We start from the raw sequence: 21,881 nt of genomic DNA on the forward strand, positions 1-21,881 counted from the left end.
CATGGAAGCAGTGGACTCAGCCATTCTCCCTCCATCCCTCCTCCCTCCCTCCCTCCCTCCCCTCCCTCCCTCCCTCCCTCCCTCTGGCCTTAGACACGTCACACATTAGTTGTGTCTCAAATGGCATTCCCTATCCCTATTCCCTATTCTCTATGTGGTGCACTACTATAGACCGGGGATATTCACGCTGACGATCACTGACCCAACAAGCAGATCTAGTTTCACACGGCAGGGCAAGTAGGGCGGTCCTCTCACCCTAGTCACCTTCCTCCGTGACCCCCCCCCCATCTCTCTCTCTCTCTCACTAATCTGTCTGTCATGTCTTTCAGCCATCCTCAACCCCAAGCAGCCCAAAGAGATAAGAGCTTCAACTTTGATTACTCTTACTGGTCACATACCTCGGTAAGTACCTGTACCTCTGACTGACTACTGCAAGCTTTACATCACCACTGCTGATGTCATACTACACAGTAATCCTTATTAAAGGACTTTGATTACATTCGACATGCATATATTTGATATGATTGTGTATTTTAATAGAAAAAGACGGCACTTGTCTTTTTTATAAATTGGATTTGTAATTTTAAATATTTGCTACACCAGAAGTTAATGGTTATGTGTAAGTCGTCATTGTAAATAAGAATTTGTTCTTAACCCGACTTGCCTAGTTAAATAAAGGTAAACATATGGTAGGGTCAATTAAGGGTGGATATGAGCCAGTGGGCTTGGAGAGTTTACTAAGTAAGGGAAAAGGCCATCACATGGTTGAGGTCACTGATAAGGTTGAATAGCTGTGGATTAGTGAAGAACGGGGGGGTCAAGGTCAGGTCAGGTCACATGAAGGGAGAAAAAAAACAGTTTATTACCCACATCACTTAACTTCCTGCCTAGCAACAGGGATGTCATGTTTAGAGAAAAGGAGGAGGGGGGTCCTGGTGGAAACATGTCTTTGTCTTTTCAGATGTTTAGGTGAATAAACTTGTTTTGAGCTTTTACTAGTTGTCCGTTAGTTTTACTCTGTTTTTGTCAGAACCATACAAATTGGTTACTCCCGAGACACAGATTACTCCTGGGCACCAGCACCCAGAGACACAGATTACTCCTGGGCACCAGCACCCAGAGACACAGATTACTCCTGGACTACAGCACCCAGAGACACAGATTCTCCTGGGCACCAGCACCCAGAGACATAGATTACTCCTGGACTACAGCACCCAGAGACACAGATTACTCCTGGACTACAGTACCCATAGACACAGATTACTTCTGGACTACAGCAGCCAGAGACACAGATTATCCTGGGCACCAGCACCCAGAGACACAGATTACTCCTGGGCACCAGCACCCAGAGACACAGATTACTCCTGGACTACAGCACCCAGAAACACAGATTACTCCTGGGGCACCAGCACCCAGAGACATAGATTACTCCTGGACTACAGCACCCAGAGACACAGATTACTCCTGGACAACAGCACCCAGAGACACAGATTACTTCTGGACTACAGCAGCCAGAGACACAGATTACTCCTGGCACCAGCACCCAGAGACACAGATTACTCTGGACTACAGCACCCAGAGACACAGATTACTCCTGGACTACAGCAGCCAGAGACACAGATTACTCCCTGGGCACCAGCACCCAGAGACACAGATTACTCCTGGACTACAGCACCCAGAGACACAGATTACTCCTGGGCACCAGCACCCAGAGACATAGATTACTCCTGGACTACAGCACCCAGAGACACAGATTACTCCTGGACAACAGCACCCAGAGACACAGATTACTCCTGGACTACAGCACCCAGAGACACAGATTACTCCTGGACTACAGCACCCAGAGACACAGATTACTCCTGGGCACCAGCACCCAGAGACATAGATTACTCCTGGACTACAGCACCCAGAGACACAGATTACTCCTGGACAACAGCACCCAGAGACACAGATACTCCTGGACACCAGCACCCAGAGACACAGATTCCTCCTGGACTACAGCACCCAGAGACCAGATTACTCCTGGGCACCAGCACCCAGAGACATAGATTACTCCTGGACTACAGCAGCCAGAGACACAGATTACTCCTGGGCACCAGCACCCAGAGACACAGATTACTTCTGGACTACAGCACCCAGAGACACAGATTACCTTCTGGACTACAGCACCCAGAGACACAGATTACCCTGGACTACAGTACCCAGAGACACAGATTACTCCTGGACTACAGTACCCAGAGACACAGATTACTTCTGGACTATACAGCACCCAGAGACACAGATTTACTCCTGGACTACAGCACCCAGAGACACAGATTACTCCTGGACTACAGTACCCAGAGACACAGATTACTTCTGGACTACAGCACCCAGAGACACAGATTACTCCTGGACTACAGCACCCAGAGACACAGATTACTCCTGGACTACAGTACCCAGAGACACAGATTACTTCTGGACTACAGCACCCAGAGACACAGATTACTTCTGGACTACAGCACCCAGAGACACAGATTACTCCTGGACTACAGTACCCAGAGACACAGATTTACTTCTGGACTACAGCACCCAGAGACACAGATTACTTCTGGACTACAGTACCCAGAGACACAGATTACTTCTGGACTACAGCACTCAGAGACAGAGTTGAGAATGTCATATGTAGGATTATCATATAAGTAGAAAACAACAAAAACAATGAATCCAATTTGTAGTGGTGTCTTGGTTAATGCATGTTGATGGATGTTCATCTAACCCTACACATTCTCTCTCCACAGCCCGAGGACATCAACTTTGCTGGCCAGCAGCAGGTGTACAAGGACATTGGTGAGGAGATGCTGCTCCACGCCTTCGAGGGATACAACGTCTGTATCTTTGCCTATGGTCAGACCGGATCTGGGAAGTCCTACACCATGATGGGGAAGCCGGACTTGAAGGACCAGGAAGGCATCATCCCTCTGGTATACAGCATATACTGTTACCTCTACACCAGGGTTACAAAATCCCTGTAACTTTTTAGAAAAATCCCTGGTTTTCCTGGATGGAACATTCCCAGAATCCCCTGAATTCTCCAACCGGAATTGCTGGTTAGCGAATCATTTACCTAGCTCTCCATGCCTAAACACAAAGGACAGGTGTTGGAAATTAATGAAAGCTATATTGTGATGAAACACATTGGATGATTGATTATTCAATGTGTCAATGTGTTCGTATATCTGTCCCGGGACAGACAAACCATATATCAGTTAATAATAAATGTTCACTCCAAACCTTTTGTTCTCTTGCTCCCCCTAGATGTGTGAAGACCTCTTCACCAAGTTTAACGACTGTAATAATGACAACACCAAGTCCTACTCTGTGGAGGTACGTTACAGTTAACAACAGGGGCCTCTCATTGGTCCCACTGCCCGTCATGTCGCATCCTGTCTTCCTGTAAGGGTCCGCTTCCTCTCACTATGGCTTTTTTTCTTAATTATTTTCCGTCTTTCCTCAATTCTTAGCATTGCCTCCTTCTCAAAACACATTGGAGCCGTGGCTCCATAGTCCCTCCAAGAACATGAGGACATTAGGAATTTAGGAAAGATGAAACGAGAAAGAACCTGTGGGAGATGTGACTCTTTGTGACCTCTCCCGTGTTCTAACCCTTTATGCCCCCCTCCCTCCCTCCCTCCTCCTCAGGTGAGCTACATGGAGATCTACTGCGAGCGTGTGCGTGACCTCCTGAACCCTAAGAACAAAGGGAACCTGCGTGTGAGGGAACACCCCCTGATGGGGCCGTACGTAGAGGACCTGTCCAAGCTGGCTGTCACCTCCTACAACGACATCCAGGACCTCATGGACTCTGGAAACAAGGCTAGGTGAGTGGATGGATGGATGGATGGATTGATGGATGGTTAGATAGGTAAGATGTACAGTGTATGTATGGATAGGTGGATGCGTGGATGGGTGGATGCGTGGATGGGTGGGTGGGTTGATGAATCAGAATCAGAAAACTTAATTGCCATGCAACATTGCCATGGCGCCAGGGGTAGAGCTGTCGTCTTATCGGCTCTCAACCAATCATGCTATTTTGTAGTTTTTTTTCGCATTGTTGTAATTTGTTTTGTACATAATGTTTCTGCTACCGTCTCTTATGACCGAAAAGAGCTTCTGGACATCAGAACTGGGATTACTCACCTCAAATTGGACGAGGAGTTCTTCTTCAATGAGTTGGGCGCGATGGATATACTGCAGACACCCGACCAGGCCCCGATCCCCGTGATTCGCTGGCGAAGGAAACTGAGATTTCGAGGCAAAAGATCAGGGTGCCTTGTGAGGATCAGGCGACGAGTGCCTAATCTGCCCTTGCTCTCCGTTCTGCCAGCTAATGTTCAATCGCTGGAAAATAAATGGGACAAACTGAAAGCACGTATATCCTACCAACGGGACATTAAAAACTGTAATATCTTATGTTTCACCGAGTCGTGGCTGAACGGCGACATCAAGAACATACAGCTGGCGGGTTATACACTGTATTGACAAGACAGAACAGCGACACAGCTGGTGCATGATATCTAAGAAAGTCTCAAGGTGTTGCTCGGCTGAGGTAGAGTATCTCATGGTAAGCTGTAGACCACACTATCTACCTAGAGAGTTTTCAACTGTACTTTTCGTAGCTGTCTACATACCACCACAGAGCGAGGTTGGCACTAAAACCGCACTAAATTAACTATATTCCGCCGTAAGCAAACAGGAAAACTCTCATCCAGAGGTGGCGCTCCTAGTGGCCGGCGACTTTAATGCAGGGAAACTTACATCAGTTTACCAGGATTTCTATCAGCATGTTAAATGTGCAACCAGAGGGAAAAAAATTCTAGGCCACCTTTACTCCACACACAGAGACGCCTACTAAGCTCTTCCTCGCCCTCCATTTGGCAAATCTGACCATAATTCTATCCTCCTGATTCCTGCTTACAAGCAAAAATTAAAGCAAGAAGCACTAGTGACTCGTCTCTAAAAAAGTGGTCAAATGAAGCAGATGCTAAACTACAGGACTGTTTTGCTAGCACAGACTGGAATATGTTCCAGGATTCTTCCGATGGCATTGAGGAGTACACCACATCAGTCACTGGCTTTATCAATAAGTGCATTGAGGACATCATCCCCACAGTGACTGTACCCCAAACCCCATACTGTACCCCATACCCCAACCAGAGGCCATCGATTACAGGCAACATTCGCACTGAGCTAAAGGGTAGAGCTGCCGCTTTCAAGGAGCGGGACTCTAACCCAGAAACTTATAAGAAATCCCGCAAGCCCTCTGACGAACTATCAAACAGGCAAAGTGTCAATACATGACTAAGATCAAATCGTACTACACCGGTTCCGTCACTCGTCGGATGTGGCAGAGCTTGCTATTACAGACTACAAAGGGAAGCACAGCCGAGAGCTGCCCAGTGAGCTAAATAACTTCTATCCTCACTTCGAGGCAAGTAACACTGAAACATGCATGAGAGCATCAGCTGGATGACTGTGTGATCACGCTCTCCACAGCCGATGTGAGGTAAGACCTTTAAACAGGTCAACATTCACAAGGCCGCTGGGCAAGATGGATTACCAGGACATGTACTCCGAGCATGCACTGACCAACTGGCAAGTGTCTTCACTGACATTTTCAACCTCTCCCTTTCTGAGTCTGTATACCAACATGTTTCAAGCAGACCACCATAGTCCCTGTGCCCAAGAACACTAAGGTAAGCTGCCTAAATGACTACCGATGAAATGCTTTGAAAGGCTGGTCATGGCTCACATCAACACCATTATCCCAGAAACCCTAGACCCACTCCAATTTGCATACCGCCCCCAACAGATCCACAGATGATGGAATCTTTATTGCACTCCACACTGCCCTTTCCCACCTGGACAAAAGGAACACCTTTGTGAGAATACTATTCATTGATTATAGCTCAGCATTCAACACCATAGTACCCTCAAAGCTCATCACTAAGCTAAGGACCCTGGGACTAAACACCTCCCTCTGCAACTGGGTCCTAGACTTCCTGACGGGTCGCCCCCAGGAGGTAAGGGTAGATAACAACACATCTGCCATGCTGATCCTCAAGACGGGTGTCCCTCATGGGTGCGTGCTCAGTCCCCTCCTGTACTCCCTTTTCACTCATGACTGCATGGCCAGGCGCAACTCCAACACCATCATTAAGTTTGCTGATGACACAACAGTGTTAGGCCTGACCACGATGAGACAGCCTATAGGGAGGAGATCAGAGACCTGACCGTGTGGTGCAAGGACAACAAACTCTCCCTCAACATGATCAAGACTAAGGAGATGATTGTGACTACAGGAAAAAGAGGACCGAGTACGCCCCCATTCTCATTGACGGGGGTGTAGTGGAGCAGGTTGAGAGCTCCAAGTTCCTTGGTGTCAACATCACCAACAAACTAACATGGTCCAAGCACACCCAGATAGTCGTGAAGAGGGCACGACAAAACATATTCCTCCTCAGGAGACTGAAAAGATTTGGCATTGGTCCTCAGATCCTCAAAAGGTTTTACAGCTGCACCATCAAGAGCATCGTGACTGGTTGCATCACTGCCTGTTATGGCAACTGCTCGGCCTGCGACCACAAGTCACTACAGAGGGTAGTGCGTACGGCCCAGTACATCACTGGGGCCAAGATCCCTGCCATCCAGGACCTCTATACCAGGCGGTGTCAGAGGAAGGCCCTAAAAATTGTCAAAGACTCCAGCCCCCATAGTCATAGACTGCACGGCAACCGGTACCGGAGCGCCAAGTCTAGGTCCAAGATGCTTCTGAACAGCTTCAACCCCCAAGCCATAAGACTCCTGAACAGCTATTCAAATGGCTACCCAGACTATTTGCACCCCCCCATACGCTGCTGCTACTCTCTGTTCTTGTCTATGCATAGCCACTTTAATAACCCAACCTGCATTTACATAACTACCTCAATTACCTCGACACCGGTGCCCCCGCACATTGACACATTGACTCTGTACCGGTACCCCCTGTATATAGTCTCCACATTGACTCTGTACCGGTACCCCCTGTATATAGCCTCCACATTGACTCTGTACCGGTACCCCCTGTATATAGCCTCCACATTGACTCTGTACCGGTACCCCCTGTACATAGCCTCCACATTGACTCTGTACCGGTACCCCCTGTATATAGTCTCCACATTGACTCTGTACCAGTACCCCCTGTATATAGTCTCCACATTGACTCTGTACCGGTACCCCCTGTATATAGTCTCCACATTGACTCTGTACTAGTACACCCTGTATATAGTCTCCACATTGACTCTGTACCAGTACCCCCTGTATATAGCCTCTACATTGACTCTGTACCGGTACCGCCCGTGTATAGTCTCCACATTGACTCTGTACCGTAACACCCTGTATATAGCCTCCACATTGACTCTGTACCGTAACACCCTGTATATAGCCTCCACATTGACTCTGTACCGTAACACCCTGTATATAGCCTCCACATTGACTCTGTACCGGTACCCCCTGTATATAGCCTCCACATTGACTCTGTACCGGTACCCCCTGTATATAGCCTCCACATTGACTCTGTACCGTAACACCCTGTATATAGCCTCCACATTGACTCTGTACCGTAACACCCTGTATATAGCCTCCACATTGACTCTGTACCGGTACCCCCTGTATATAGCCTCCACATTGACTCTGTACCGGTACCCCCTTTATATAGACCCGCTACTGTTATTTACTGCTGCTTTTTAATTACTTGTTTTTCTTATCTCTTACTTTTTTTAAAACGTATTTTCTTGAAACTGCATTGCTGGTTAAGGCTTGTATGTAAGCATTTCATAGGTAAGGTTGTATTGTTGTATTCGGCGCATGTGACATTTGGATTTGAACACGTTACTATGAATTTATCTTGGTGTTGGATGGATGGATGGATGGATGGATGGATGGATGGATGGATGGATGAATGGATGAATGAATCACTGAATGATTGGGTGGGTGAACGGATGGATTAAGGATGGATGATATATGATGGCTAGGGTTTATTTTCTTTGGGGTGTTTGGTTTTCTCATTAATTCAAATGGGGTTTTATTCTAAAGATTGTGGCTTTGTTCCAATATCCACACTTGCAATACCATTTAGCCTCAGGCAATATATTGAGCCTACATTCTAAGTAGAACATAGGCTCTGTTTGAGAAGGTTTAGGGTGTGAGTCCCAAATATCTCTCTATTCCCTATGTAGTGCACTACTTTTTGACCAGGGTCCATAGGGGCTAAGGTTCCGTTTGGGATGCAGCCTTGGTGAGGTGAAGTTTCCATGCTGTACCATGTTGGCCGTGAATGAATAGATTCATTAATTAGAAAATGTTGTGTCGATGAGGGAATTTACTGCATGGGAAGACTTGATCTAACAGACCACAATAGATTGAATTTACATTGAGTTCATTAACTAACACGTTAAAGACATGGTGGAGTAGAGCGGAAACGGGTAGACTGGAACACTAGGATACTCCAGCAGATAGACAGGACAAACATCAGACAAACAAAGCAACAATGAAGGGTTGAAGTTCCAGACTTGTCCATGCTGCAAACACATTGGAACCAAATCCCATTGCTCTGTCAATGATAAATGACTCAATGATTCATGAATCAATTAATAACGAATCAACTGTTTTCTCTATATCAGGCAGTTCAGTAACGTTGAAATCGCCGTTGACTTACTGACGTGTACCATCCTGATCTGTAGCAGTACACGCCTCAGTGGAGATGCATCAGTCAGACAGCACTGTGCTCTGTCCCTCCATCTACCCCTCCACTGTGCTCTGTCCCTCCATCTACCCCTCCACTGTGCTCTGTCCCTCCATCTACCCCTCCACTGTGCTCTGTCCCTCCATCTACCCCTCCACTGTGCTCTGTCCATCCATCTACCCCTCCACTGTGCTATGTCCCTCCATCTACCCCTCCACTGTGCTCTGTCCATCCATCTACCCCTCCACTGTGCTATGTCCCTCCATCTACCCCTCCACTGTGCTCTGTCCATCCATCTACCCCTCCACTGTGCTATGTCCCTCCATCTACCCCTCCACTGTGCTCTGTCCATCCATCTACCCCTCCACTGTGCTCTGTCCATCCATCTACCCCTCCACTGTGCTCTGTCCATCCATCTACCCCTCCACTGTGCTCTGTCCATCCATTCACACCTCTACCGAGGTGCCAGGATCAAACAGTGTATTTCCTGTTCCTTCTGTTTTTCATCCCAAATGTGAAAACAGCAGCAGGATGGAGAATAGAAACGGTTGTATTGCACTGCAACTCTCTACCTCACGCTATCACTCACTGCTGCTGGGACCTCCCTAGAAATTATCACACTACAATAGTATTCTTTCTCAGTACACTCCTCACTGTCTTCTTGGGCAGAACTTTAGGCTCCCTTACGAATCACCACGCTGTCTCTTGTCTCATTAGCTCTAAGCTAACCATAGCAACTAAACAGTAGAAGAACCAGTCGCTGACGACCCCGCTTAAAACGCCTCAAATTGAATGCAACGTGTCATTAGGAAGATGATAATTGATGTTTTTGGTTGCTAGAGAGCGTTAGAGGAAATTGGTTTTAAATTTTTCTGTCATTTCGCATATCTTGTTGAAATTAATTTTTGTACCTGAATAATACTGTTCACTGTGGAGGTTTGTATTCTTTATTATCAAGATGGATCGTTGATCTCAAATGACTTGTTATTGTTCTTCTGTCTCAACGTGAGTAGATTTCACTAGTGTTACATCACACAGTACTCGTCCCGTAGGGCGGCGCACAATTGGCCTCAGCGTCGTCCGGGTTAAGGTTTGGCCGGGTTAAGCCGTCATGGTAAAATAAAAATGTGTCCATAACTGACATGCCTAGTTAAATAAAGGTTAAATAAATGTTAAATAAAGGTTAAATAAAGGTTAAATAAAAATGATATTACACGGTAGGTTCTGAACACACTGTCTGGAAATAAAATCTATAGAAAGAGGTGGGATCCTCTAACATTGTAAATCTGACTGGTAAACTCATGGGTATTTCTGTGGCGTTTCATCATGCAGTATACTCTGTCATGTTCAGTGGGGCACAAAGGACAAATTAGTGTTTCTTATTGGACAAGTCCAGGAAAGTTACTTCCTGTTTCAGTCAGTTTTCTTCAGTTTGGTACCAAGTGAACATTACCCAACATTCTCTTCTTCTCTGCAGGACGGTGGCGGCCACCAACATGAACGAGACCAGCAGTCGCTCCCACGCTGTGTTCAACATTATCTTCACCCAGAAACGCCTCGATGCTGAGACTGATAACACCTCAGAGAAGGTAGGAGGGGCGTCGTCTCAGCCCCAGGGGGTCTCTCTTCATATACAGTACAATAAAATGCAACCAGAGCTCTCTCCTCATCCCTTCTCAAAATATCAGAGAGATGTGATATGCCAAGAGAGAGGATGGGACGAGTTTGAGAAAAATACATTTGAGATTCATCCCATCTCTCTTAGCTGCTTGAAGTCTGTGACTTTAAGCCTGTTGAAAAAAAGCTATTCATCGCCGTTTTTTATCAGCTCTTGCATCCAGTTGTGGGGCTGCCGCTTGCCTCTGAGTCTGAGGGCACTTGGTAATGTGTCTATGGCATTGTGAGGGAGGGTATCTTGTGCCAACTGTTGAATGAATTAGTGTGAAAATAAATTACTTTAGCTGCGTTTTCAGTCAACTCATGCATTTCCCTGCGCTACCATTGATGTTTCTGTCACAGGTCAGCAAAATCAGCCTGGTGGATTTGGCCGGCAGCGAGAGGGCCGACTCCACAGGAGCAAAAGGGACCCGGCTCAAGGTTTCTCCCTCCTCTTCCTCCTCTTCCTCCTTCTCCTCTCCCTCTGCCTCTCTGTTGCATAGTTTTCAAGTTTTTAGTCTATTTGTCATATGTAATGAATACATTTAAAATCTTGCAATTGGATATACTGCTGGCAATGAGGACCCCTATACCTAGGGTGTATATTGGTGAAGTGATTGAGTTGCTGTTGACCATATTGACCATATTGACCATATTGACCATGTTGACCATGTTGACCATGTTGACCATGTTGACCACGTTGACCACGTTGACCATGTTGACCATGTTGACCTTGTTGACCTTGTTGACCATATTGACCATGTTGACCACGTTGACCACGTTGACCATGTTGACCATGTTGACCACGTTGACCATGTTGACCATGTTGACCATATTGACCATGTTGACCATATTGACCACGTTGACCATGTTGACCACGTTGACCATGTTGACCATATTGACCATGTTGACCATGTTGACCATGTTGAACACGTTGACCATGTTGACCATGTGGTGGCAGGTAGCCTAGTGGTTAGAGCTGACAAGGTAAAACTCTGTCGTTCTGCCCCTGAACAAGGCAGTTAACCCACTGTTCCTGGGCCGTCATTGAAAATAAGAATTTGTTCATAACTGACTTGCCTAGTTAAATAAAGTTGTTGACCATGTTGACCATATTGACCATGTTAACCATGTTGACCATGTTAGTCATATTGACCATGTTGACCATATTGACCATGTTGACCATGTTGACCATGTTAGTCATATTGACAATGTTGACCATGTTGACCATGTTAGTCATATTGACCATGTTGACCATGTTGACCATGTTAGTCATATTGACCATGTTGACCATGTTGACCATGTTAGTCATATTGACCATGTTGACCATGTTGACCATGTTAGTCATATTGACCATGTTGACCATGTTAGTCATATTGACCATGTTGACCATGTTGACCATGTTAGTCATATTGACCATGTTGACCATGTTAGTCATATTGACCATGTTGACCATGTTGACCACATTGACCATGTTGACCATGTTGACCATGTTGACCATGTTGAACATATTGACCATGTTGAACATATTGACCATGTTGAACATATTGACCATGTTAGTCATATTGACCATGTTGACCATGTTTACCACATTGACCACGTTGACCATGTTGACCATGTTAGTAATATTGACCATGTTGACCATGTTAGTAATATTGACCATGTTGACCATGTTGACCACATTGACCACGTTAGTCATATTGACCATGTTGACCATGTTGACCATATTGACCATGTTAGTCATATTGACCATGTTGACCACATTGACCATGTTGACCACATTGACCATGTTGACCACATTGACCATGTTGACCATGTTGACCATGTTGAACATATTGACCATGTTGACCATATTTACCACATTGACCACGTTGACCATGTTGACCATGTTAGTAATATTGACCATATTGACCATGTTGACCATGTTAGTCATATTGACCATGTTGACCATGTTGACCACATTGACCACGTTAGTCATATTGACCATGTTGACCATGTTGACCATATTGACCATGTTAGTCATATTGACCATGTTGACCATGTTGACCATGTTGACCACATTGACCATGTTGACCATATTGACCATGTTGACCATGTTAGTCATATTGACCATGTTGACCATGTTGACCATATTGACCATGTTGACCATGTTAGTCATATTGACCATGTTGACCATGTTGACCATGTTAGTCATATTGACCATGTTGATCATGTTGACCATGTTGACCATGTTAGTCATATTGTCCATATTGGCCATGTTGACCATGTTGACCATGTCGACCATGTTGACCATGTTGACCATGTTGACCATGTTGACCATGTTGACCATGTCGACCATGTTGACCATATTACTCCTTGACTGCTACAGGAAGGAGCGAACATCAACAAATCATTGACCACTCTGGGGAAAGTAATCTCTGCTTTGGCAGAAGTGGTACGGATCATTTTTATGTAATATATCAAACATGCATCATTCATAATTTTTTTGACAATATAAGGTGGAAATTAAAGTTTCTCTTTTGTTATTCGCTTTTGTAGGATTCTGCACAAAATAAGAACAAGAAGAAAAAGAAAGTGGAGAGTCACATCCCTTACAGAGACTCTGTGTTGACCTGGCTACTGAGAGAGAATTTAGGTAGGCATCTTTAACTTTACAGAGACTCTGTGTTGACCTGGCTACTGAGAGAGAATTTAGGTAGGCATCTTTAACTTTACAGAGACTCTGTGATGACCTGGCTACTGAGAGAGAATTTAGGTAGGTACCTTTAACTTTACAGAGACTCTGTGATGACCTGGCTACTGAGAGAGAATTTAGGTAGGAACCAATAATCAGGCATCTGAGAGAGAATTTAGGTAGGAACCAATAATTTTGTTTGTGAGAGAGAATGTAGGTAGGAACCAATAATCTGGTTTGTCAGAGAGAATTTAGGTAGGAACCAATCATTTGGTTTGTGAGAGAGAATTTAGGTAGGAACCAATAATTTGGTTTGTGAGAGAGAATTTAGGTAGGAACCAATAATCTGGTTTGTCAGAGAGAATTTAGGTAGGAACCAATCATTTGGTTTGTGAGAGAGAATTTAGGTAGGAACCAATAATCTGGTTTGTGAGAGAGAATTTAGGTAGCTAAAGACAGCTGTTATAACCTCCTATTAGTTCTAGTGTATGCACAGTGTGTAACAGATCCTAATTTATCTAACAGATCCTAATTTATCTAACAGATCCTAATTTATCTAACAGATCCTAATTTATCTAACAGATCCTAATTCATCTGACAGATCCTAATTCATGTAACAGATCCTAATTCATCTGACAGATCCTAATTCATCTGACAGATCCTAATTCATCTAACAGATCCTAATTTATCTGACAGATCCTAATTTATCTAACAGATCCTAATTTATCTAACAGATCCTAATTTATCTAACAGATCCTAATTCATCTGGCAGATCCTAATTCATCTGACAGATCCTAATTTATCTAACAGATCCTAAATTATCTGACAGATCCTAATCCATCTGACAGATCCTCTAACAGATCCTAATTCATCTGACAGATCCTAATTCATCTGACAGATCCTAATCCATCTGACAGATCCTCTAACAGATCCTAATTCATCTAACAGATCCTAATTCATCTGACAGATCCTAATTCATCTGACAGATCCTCTAACAGATCCTAATTCATCTGACAGATCCTAATTCATCTAACAGATCCTAATTCATCTGGCAGATCCTAATTCATCTAACAGATCCTAATTCATCTGACAGATCCTAATTCCTCTAACAGATCCTAATTCATCTGACAGATCCTAATTCATCTGACAGATCCTAATTCCTCTAACAGATCCTAATTCATCTGACAGATCCTAATTCATCTGACAGATCCTAATTCATCTGGCAGATCCTAATTCATCTGGCAGATCCTAATTTATCTAACAGATCCTAATTCATCTGACAGATCCTAATTTATCTAACAGATCCTAATTCATCTGACAGATCCTAATTCATCTGGCAGATCCTAATTTATCTGACAGATCCTAATTCCTCTAACAGATCCTAATTCATCTGACAGATCCTAATTCATCTGACAGATCCTAATTCATCTGGCAGATCCTAATTCATCTGGCAGATCCTAATTCATCTGGCAGATCCTAATTTATCTGACAGATCCTAATTCATCTGAACTCCTTTCTTGTTCAGGGGGAAACTCTCGTACTGCCATGGTCGCTGCTCTCAGTCCAGCTGACATCAACTATGACGAGACTCTCAGCACACTCAGGTAAAGGAACAGGAGGATGAGAGCGCTCTCTCTCTCTCTCTCTCTCTTTCTCTCTCCCTTTCTCATCATGCCAATGATCCTTTCCCCTCAACAGGTACGCAGACCGAGCCAAACAGATTCGCTGTAACGCTGTGATCAACGAGGACCCGAACAATCGATTGGTTCGTGAGCTGAAGGAGGAGGTGGGCCGTCTGAGGGACCTGCTCCTATCACAGGGCTTGGGAGACATCCTTGAGAGTAAGGGCTCATCCAATGGGCTGTCCTGGCCTTACACCTCAATTTAAATGTTATACTGTAATCATGATCGGGGTAGCTACGGTTGCAACATTCTGGTAACTTCCCAGGTTTTCCAGAAAGATTCTGGAATCGGGAAGGGAGTGAGCAGGAAATCCAGATTCCTCCAAACAGGATTCCTGGAAAACCTGGGAATTTGGAGAAAGTTACTGGAATTTAGCATCTCTGTAGAGCTAGAGATGGTGTAGCTATTTAGGGTGGAAACCACATCTCAGTCAGAAGTGAACATCCACAATGGAAATCACTAGCTATTCACTCACTGTTCCCCCCCAATGTTTCTCTCTCTCTCCTGCCCACTTCCTTGGCACTCACAGTCTCCGGTCTCCTTTCTGTCCTCTCTAATCACTTCACACTCTCTCACAAACCTCCTTCAGTCTGTGTGTTAACAGAAGATTGTGTGGATCAGTCTAACTTACTCTCCTTACTTACCCCTCTTGTGACTAATGAGTTTCAATGGCAAATTAGGATGCAAAACAACCAAGCATATGAATTCAACTCAGAGAAGGATTGAAACCAAGACGGTACTTAGGAATAAAACAAGTCTGATTGATATGGACTAACTACTTATATGTCATTTTGTTCCTAGCTAAATGTACATATCTACCTCAATTACCTGGTACCCCTGCACATTGACTCAGTACTGGTACTCTGTGTATATAACCATGTTATTACCTGGTACTTCCTGTATATAGCCATGTTATTACCTGGTACTCTGTGTATATAGCCATGTTATTACCTGGTACTCCCTGTATATAGCCATGTTATTACCTGGTACTTCCTGTATATAGCCAAGTTATTACCTGGTACTCTGTGTATATAGCCATGTTATTACCTGGTACTCTGTGTATATAGCCATGTTATTACCTGGTACTCTGTGTATATAACCATGTTATTACCTGGTACTCTGTGTATATAGCCATGTTATTACCTGGTACTCTGTGTATATAGCCATGTTATTACCTGGTACTTCCTGTATATAGCCATGTTATTACCTGGTACTTCCTGTATATAGCCATGTTATTACCTTGTACTCCTGCACATAGACTCAGTACTGGTACTCTGTGTATATAGCCATGTTATTACCTGGTACTCTGTGTATATAGTCATGTTATTACCTGGTACTCTGTGTATATAGCCATGTTATTACCTGGTACTCTGTGTATATAGCCATGTTATTACCTGGTACTCTGTGTATATAGCCATGTTATTACCTGGTACTCCCTGTATATAGCCATGTTATTACCTGGTACTTCCTGTATATAGCCATGTTATTACCTTGTACTCCTGCACATAGACTCAGTACTGGTACTCTGTGTATATAGCCATGTTATTACCTGGTACTCCGTGTATATAGCCATGTTATTACCTGGTACAAAGCATGTGAGAAATAACATTTGATTTGATATACAGCAACCTAATCTGCCATTGAAAACAGTACCTGTGTGGTTCTACAACCATGGTTAGCAGCATCAGTATGTTAGCAGCACCAGTATGTTAGCAGCATCAGTATGTTAGCAGCATCAGTATGTAGCAGCACCGGTATGTTAGCAGCACCGGTATGTTAGCAGCACCAGTATGTTAGCAGCATCAGTATGTAGCAGCATCAGTATGTAGCAGCACCAGTATGTAGCAGCATCAGTATGTAGCAGCACCAGTATGTAGCAGCATCAGTATGTAGCAGCATCAGTATGTTAGCACCACCAGTATGTTAGCAGCACCGGTATGTTAGCAGCACCAGTATGTTAGCAGCATCAGTATGTAGCAGCATCAGTATGTAGCAGCACCAGTATGTAGCAGCACCGGTATGTTAGCAGCACCAGTATGTTAGCAGCATCAGTATGTTAGCAGCACCAGTATGTTAGCAGCATCAGTATGTTAGCAGCATCAGTATGTTAGCAGCACCGGTATGTTAGCAGCATCAGTATGTTAGCAGCATCAGTATGTAGCAGCATCAGTATGTTAGCAGCATCAGTATGTAGCAGCATCAGTATGTTAGCAGCATCAGTATGTTAGCAGCATCAGTATGTTAGCACCACCAGTATGTTAGCAGCATCAGTATGTTAGCAGCATCAGTATGTAGCAGCACCAGTATGTTAGCAGCATCAGTATGTAGCAGCATCAGTATGTTAGCAGCATCAGTATGTAGCAGCATCAGTATGTTAGCAGCATCAGTATGTAGCAGCATCAGTATGTTAGCACCACCAGTATGTTAGCAGCACCAGAATGTTAGCAGCATCAGTATGTTAGTGTAGCGTGGTTCGTTCTGCGTTGTGTACTTTTAATCAGGACACTGCCACAACTGGAATTATGATGGTTGAATCATGTTTATTGGTCCTGCACACGAAGAGACAACACACAATAGGTTAGCCCTCGGTGCAGTCACAGCTCTCGGGCACCTTGCTAGCTGAAGGTCCGGCAAAAGAGCGGGAACTGCATACATACATTCAGTGCCCAAGAGCACACTATACAATACAGTTAAAATTATATACAACATATTCGGAACAAAATAAAAGACATACCTGCACACGAAGAGACAACACACAATAGGTTAGCCCTCGGTGCAGTCACAGCTCTCGGGCACCTGCGTGACCACATAGCAACTCACTCAAACACGGTCCCAAATACTCCCGAGTTACAATAGGTACCCTAATTAGCGAGCTTGGTGAAAGTTAACATAAATCTTTATAATTGTTCACATTGTAACAAAACATATAATTGCGTAACAGCACTTTATGTAACTTTACCACAGTTTTATATTGCCAAATTACGGCGCCAAGGACAACATACCTTGCTAGCTGAAGGTCCGGCAAAAGAGAACGATAAAAGGGTCCGTAAGTAAGTACCAAAATATACAAACTTTTACAATTAGGTGTATTTACATTATAGATATCAAAAAATGTTTGTACACCGAAAAATAACATTAACTATGCTGCTGTAATTAAATAAAGAAAACACATTGAATTATTATTATTATTGTTATTAACTTATTAACATCCCCTCTTGACCTGGCCTACTTGAACTGTCCTTGTGTGCAACTTGGTGCATAATCTAGGGGAACAACATCACTCTACTACATTAGCAGCATCAGTATGTTAGCAGCAGCTGTATGTTAGCAGCATCAGTATGTTAGCAGCAGCTGTTCAGCTAACACTGAATGAATGATTTAGTCTCTCACTGTGTTCTCCTGTCTCTCACTGTGTTCTCCTGTTTCTCACAGTATTATCCTGTCTCTCACAGTGTTTTCCTGTCTCTCACTGTGTTCTCCTGTTTCTCACTGTGTTCTCCTGTGTCTCACAGTGTTTACCTGTCTCTCACAGTGTTTTCCTGTCTCTCACTGTGTTCTCCTGTCTCTCACTGTGTTCTCCTGTGTCTCACAGTGTTTACCTGTCTCTCACAGTATTTTCCTGTCTCTCACTGTGTTCTCCTGTCTCTCACTGTGTTCTCCTGTCTCTCACTGTGTTCTCCTGTTTCTCAACTGTTTCTCTACTGTTTCTCTCTACTGTTTTCACTGTGTTCTTCTGTCTCTCACTTTGTTCTGTCTCTCAGTCTGTTCTCCTGTCTCTCACTGTGTCCTCCTGTCTCTCACTGTGTTCTCCTGTCTCTAACTTGGTTCTCCTATCGTTAACTGTGTTCTCCTTTGTCTGTCTCTCTGTCTCTCTCTCTCTTTCTCTCCCAGCGTACAAGGGGCCAGCGCTTGGCACTGACGTTGCTGGTTTGAAATGTGTGTTTCTATATCTCTCTACTTGTTCTATATCTCTCTACTGTTTCTATATCTCTCTACTGTATATCTCTACTGTTTCTATATCTCTCTACTGTTTCTCTCTACTGTTTCTATATCTCTACTGTTTCTATATCTCTCTACTGTTTCTATATTTCTCTACTGTTTCTCTCTACTGTTTCTCTCTCTACTGCTTCTATATCTCTTTATTTGTAAAACATTTTATTTCACCTTTATTTAACCAGGTAGGCTAGTTGAGAACAAGTTCTCATTTACAACTGCGAGCTGGCCAAGATAAAGCAAAGCAGTGCGACAGAAACAACAACACAGACATACACATGGAATAAACAAGCGTACAGTCAATAACACAATAGAAAAAAAAGAAAGTCTATATACAGTGTCTGCAAATGGCATGAGGAGGTAAGACAATAAATAGGCCATAGTAGCAAAGTAATTACAATTTAGCAGATTAACACTGGAGTGATAGATGAGCAGATGATGATGAGCAGATGATGGTGTGTAAATAGTGATACTGGTGTGCAAAAGAGCAGCAAAGTAAATAAAAACAATATGGGGATGATGTTGGTAGTTGGGCTATTTACAGATGGACTATGTACAGCTGCAACGATCGGTTAGCTGCTCAGATAGCTGATGTCTAAAGTTAGTGAGGGAGATATAAATTTCCAGCTTCAGCGATTTTTGCAATTCGTTCCAGTCACTGGCAGCAGAAAACTGGAAGGAAAGGCGGCCAAAGGAGGTGTTGGCTTTGGGGATGACCAGTGAGATATACCTGCTGGAGCGTGTGCTACGGGTGGGTGCTGCTATGGTGACCAGTGAGCTGAGATAAGGCGGAGCTTTACCAAGCATAGACTTATAGATGACCTGGAGCCAGTGGGTCTGGCGACGAATATGTAGCGAGGGCCAGCCGACTAGAGCATACAGGTCGCAGTGGTGGGTGGTATATGAGGCTTTGGTGACAAAACGGATGGCACTGTGATAGACAACATCCAATTTGCTGAGTAGAGTATTGGAAGCTATTTTGTAGATGACACCGCCGAAGTTGAGGATCGGTAGGATAGTCAGTTTTACTAGGGCAAGTTTGGCGGCGTGATGGAAGGAGGCTTTGTTGCGAAATAGAAAGCCGATTCTAGATTTAATTTTGGATTGGAGATGTTTGATATGAGTCTGGAACGAGAGTTTACAGTCTAGCCAGTAACCTAGGTATTTGTAGTTGTCCATGTATTCTAGGTCAGAACCGTCCAGAGTAGTGATGCTAGTCGGGTGGGCGGGTGCGGGCAGCGAACGGTTGCATTTAGTTTTGCTAGCGTTTAAGAGCAGTTGGAGGCCGTGGAAGGAGTGTTGTATGGCGTTGAAGTTCGTTTGGAGGTTAGTTAACACAGTGTCCAAAGAAGGGCCAGCAGTATACAGAATGGTGTCGTCTGCGTAGAGTTGGATCAGGGAATCACCCGCAGCAAGAGCGACATCGTTGAAAAATACAGTTAAAAAAGTTGGCCTGAGATTTGAACCCTGTGGTACCCCCATAGAGACTGCCAGAGGTGCAGACAACAGGCCCTCCGATTTGACACACTGAACTCTTTTTGCAAAGTAGTTGGTGAACCAGGCGAGGCAGTCATTTGAGAATCCAAGGCTATTGACTGCCGATAAGAATGTGGTGATTGACAGAGTCGAAAGCCTTGGCCAGGTCTATGAATACAGCTGCACAGTATTGGCTCTTATCGAAGGAGGTTATGATATTGTTTAGGACCTTGAGCGTGGCTGAGGTGCACCCATGACCAGCTCGGAAACCAGATTGCATAGCGGAGAAGGTACGATGAGATTCTGAACGGTCAGTGATCTGTTTATTAACTTGGTTTTCAAAGACTTTAGAGAGGCAGGGCAGGATGGACATAGGTTTGTAGCAGTTTGAGTCTAGAGTGTCACCCCTTTGAAGAGGGGGATGACCGCGGCAGATTTCCAATCTTTAGGGATCTCGGACGATACGAAAGAGAGGTTGAACAAACTGGTAATAGGGGTTGCAACAATGGCGGCGGATAATTTTAGAAAGAGAGGATCCGGATTGTCTAGCCCAAGCTGATTTGTACGGGTCTGGATTTGGGTGAAGGAGAAGCTGGGGAGGCTTGGGCAAGTAGCTGCGGGGGGTGCGGAGCTGTTTGCCGGGGTTGGTGTAGCTAGGAGGAAAGCATGGCCAGCCGTAGAGGAATGCTTATTGAAATCTTTGATTATCATGGATTTATCGTGGATGTTTTTGTGCTGGTCTTTTCTCTCTACTGTATTTCTCTACTTTTTTCACTGTGTTCTCCTGTCTCTCACTGTGTTCTCCTGTCTCTCACTGTGTTCTCCTGTCTCTCACTGTGTTCTCTGTCTCTCACTGTGTTCTCCTGTCTCTCACTTTGTTCTCCTGTCTCTCACTGTGTTCTCCTGTCTCTCACTTTGTTCTCCTGTCTCTCACTGTGTTCTCTGTCTCTCACTTTGTTCTCCTGTCTCTCACTGTGTTCTCCTGTCTCTCACTTTGTTCTCCTGTCTCTCACTCTGTTCTCCTGTCTCTCACTGTGTTCTCTGTCTCTCACTGTGTTCTCCTGTCTCTCACTGTGTTCTCTGTCTCTCACTGTGTTCTCCTGTCTCTCACTGTGTTCTCTGTCTCTCACTGTGTTCTCCTGTCTCTCACTGTGTTCTCCTGTCTCTCACTGTGTTCTCCTGTCTCTCACTGTGTTCTCCTGTCTCTCACTTTGTTCTCCTGTCTCTCACTGTGTTCTCTGTCTCTCACTGTGTTCTCCTGTCTCTAACTGGGTTCTCCTATCGTTAACTGTGTTCTCCTTTGTCTGTCTCTCTGTCTCTCTCTCTCTTTCTCTCCCAGCGTACAAGGGGCCAGCGCTTGGCACTGACGTTGCTGGTTTGAAATGTGTGTTTCTATATTTCTCTACTTGTTCTATATCTCTCTACTGTTTCTATATCTCTACTGTTTCTATATCTCTCTACTGTATCTCTCTACTGTTTTTATATATCTCTACTGTTTCTATATCTCTCTACTGTTTCTATATCTCTCTACTGTTTCTATATCTCTCTACTGTATCTCTCTACTGTTTCTATATCTCTCTACTGTTTCTATATCTTTCTACTGTTTCTATATATCTCTACTGTTTCTATATCTCTCTACTG

At 44.3% G+C, this 21,881-nt stretch overlaps 1 protein-coding gene across 1 annotated transcript; it reads left to right on the forward strand.

The window, feature by feature from the left end:
- Positions 1 to 329: 329 nt before the first annotated feature.
- Positions 330 to 21,680, forward strand: LOC115190221 (kinesin-like protein KIF1A; the record flags this gene model as incomplete). Its single annotated transcript, XM_029748720.1, has 12 exons — positions 330 to 402; positions 2,778 to 2,960; positions 3,295 to 3,363; positions 3,679 to 3,857; positions 10,236 to 10,347; positions 10,778 to 10,855; positions 12,783 to 12,848; positions 12,953 to 13,049; positions 14,614 to 14,692; positions 14,787 to 14,929; positions 18,663 to 18,707; positions 21,580 to 21,680. Coding segments are annotated over 12 exons (1,225 nt in total), but the record flags the coding sequence as incomplete, so codon positions are not given.
- Between the last annotated feature and the right edge of the window lie 201 nt (positions 21,681 to 21,881).

The sequence above is a fragment of the Salmo trutta genome, unplaced genomic scaffold (genome assembly GCF_901001165.1).
Source record: "Salmo trutta unplaced genomic scaffold, fSalTru1.1, whole genome shotgun sequence".
NCBI lineage: Eukaryota > Metazoa > Chordata > Actinopteri > Salmoniformes > Salmonidae > Salmo > Salmo trutta.